The sequence below is a fragment of the Limulus polyphemus genome, unplaced genomic scaffold (assembly GCF_000517525.1).
Source record: "Limulus polyphemus unplaced genomic scaffold, Limulus_polyphemus-2.1.2 Scaffold9504, whole genome shotgun sequence".
NCBI classification, from domain to species: Eukaryota; Metazoa; Arthropoda; class Merostomata; order Xiphosura; family Limulidae; genus Limulus; species Limulus polyphemus.
Genome location: NW_013675114.1, coordinates 18,695 through 20,049, shown reverse-complemented (window position 1 = coordinate 20,049; position 1,355 = coordinate 18,695). Strand labels below are relative to the sequence as shown.

The window sequence follows — 1,355 nt, the reverse complement described above, 5'->3', positions numbered from 1 at the left end:
TGTAGCTTTGCGCGAAATTCAAAAACAAACAAAACAAAACAAAGCATTCTTCCAACTACGCATACCTATTCATCTAGATGCTGTCTCTATGGAATTCGGAAAAAATATATATTTGTGTCAGAAAACTGCATCCTTAGTTGGTAAGTATGATAACTAATCTCTATGGCCAGTACCAGTCGTATACCAGCTTTCTTGGAGTGAACGGGAATCACCTTTTACAGTTATCGGAAATGTTTTTCAGCTCCAGGTTGACATGGTCCTGTTTTAGGAAATGTCATTCTGTATATGTCAAAAAATTAAAAACCTTTACCACAATACAGATCAAAATCAGAGGGGAATTTTTCATTTAAAAACTCACACACAGCTTTCTGTAGTAACGTTAACTGTCTGACTGGGTCGATCTGTCTGAACATTTAGACCCAGTTCTGGTTCATCTTTATGAGAAGTAAGTTACTCTGGACAACCCATTGAGGCAATTTGTTGCAGTGGACCATTCGATGATGAAGTCACTTGCTCTGGACTGTCCAATGGAGGAGTAACTGGTACTCGTGTTACAACCTGGAAAAAAAAGAAATACCCTACTTGACAAAAAAATAGTGCATAACAAATACATACAGAACTTTGAATTACCAAATTCTATCTTTAAGTTTATCATATAAAAATAACACACCTGAAGAGTAACTTGCTCTGGACCATCCAGCTGAGGAATCATTTGCTCTTGATCATCCGGCTGAGGAATAACTTGTTCTGCTCCATTTGGCTTAGGAGTGACTTGCTCTTGACCCTCTGATGAGGCAATGATTTGTTCTTCTGGTACAACCTGAGTAAGAGTGAAAAAAAAAACTTGTCAAGTTATAAAATATAAATACCCATACAAAAAATATAACATTATTAATTTCTATCTCAAAATTTATACATATAAAATAAACTTACTTTATTGACAGATTTTGGCCTTTCCGTACGTGCCACGAAAGGATTCACCACACAATCTACTGTTTCATACGGAATTCCTGTCATTGCAGCCAGTTCTCCTGAGTGATACTTCTTGTTATGTGCATGGCGGAAGTCAGAATTAAACTTCCTTTTGCACAATCTACAGCGTAGTTTTTATTCGCTTGAGCCGCTTTCTTGGAGGCGGTGACATGTTTATTCGAAACTTAAACTTGGTTACCAATCAAATGGAAAGTTACAATTTACAACATTAATTAGAAAATCTGCCTGCAAAATAAAACAAAAAGAAAGGTTGATAAATATCGATATATTATATATTATTAAAAATATTAATAATAAAATATGGTGTGTCTGCATTACTCAGTGTCACTGTGATTGAAGGTGATATCAATGAAATCGACATT

At 35.3% G+C, this 1,355-nt stretch overlaps 1 protein-coding gene across 1 annotated transcript; it reads right to left on the bottom strand.

Annotated features, from left to right (window-relative positions):
- Nucleotides 1–6: 6 nt before the first annotated feature.
- LOC111083436 lies at nt 7–1,111 on the bottom strand. The gene is made up of 3 exons (XM_022379944.1): nt 934–1,111; nt 671–820; nt 7–558 (listed from the first exon to the last, which is right to left on the bottom strand). Exons 1-3 carry the CDS (start codon nt 1,015–1,017, stop codon nt 451–453), a joined length of 342 nt encoding a protein of 113 aa, XP_022235652.1. The 5' UTR covers nt 1,018–1,111; the 3' UTR covers nt 7–450.
- Between the last annotated feature and the right edge of the window lie 244 nt (nt 1,112–1,355).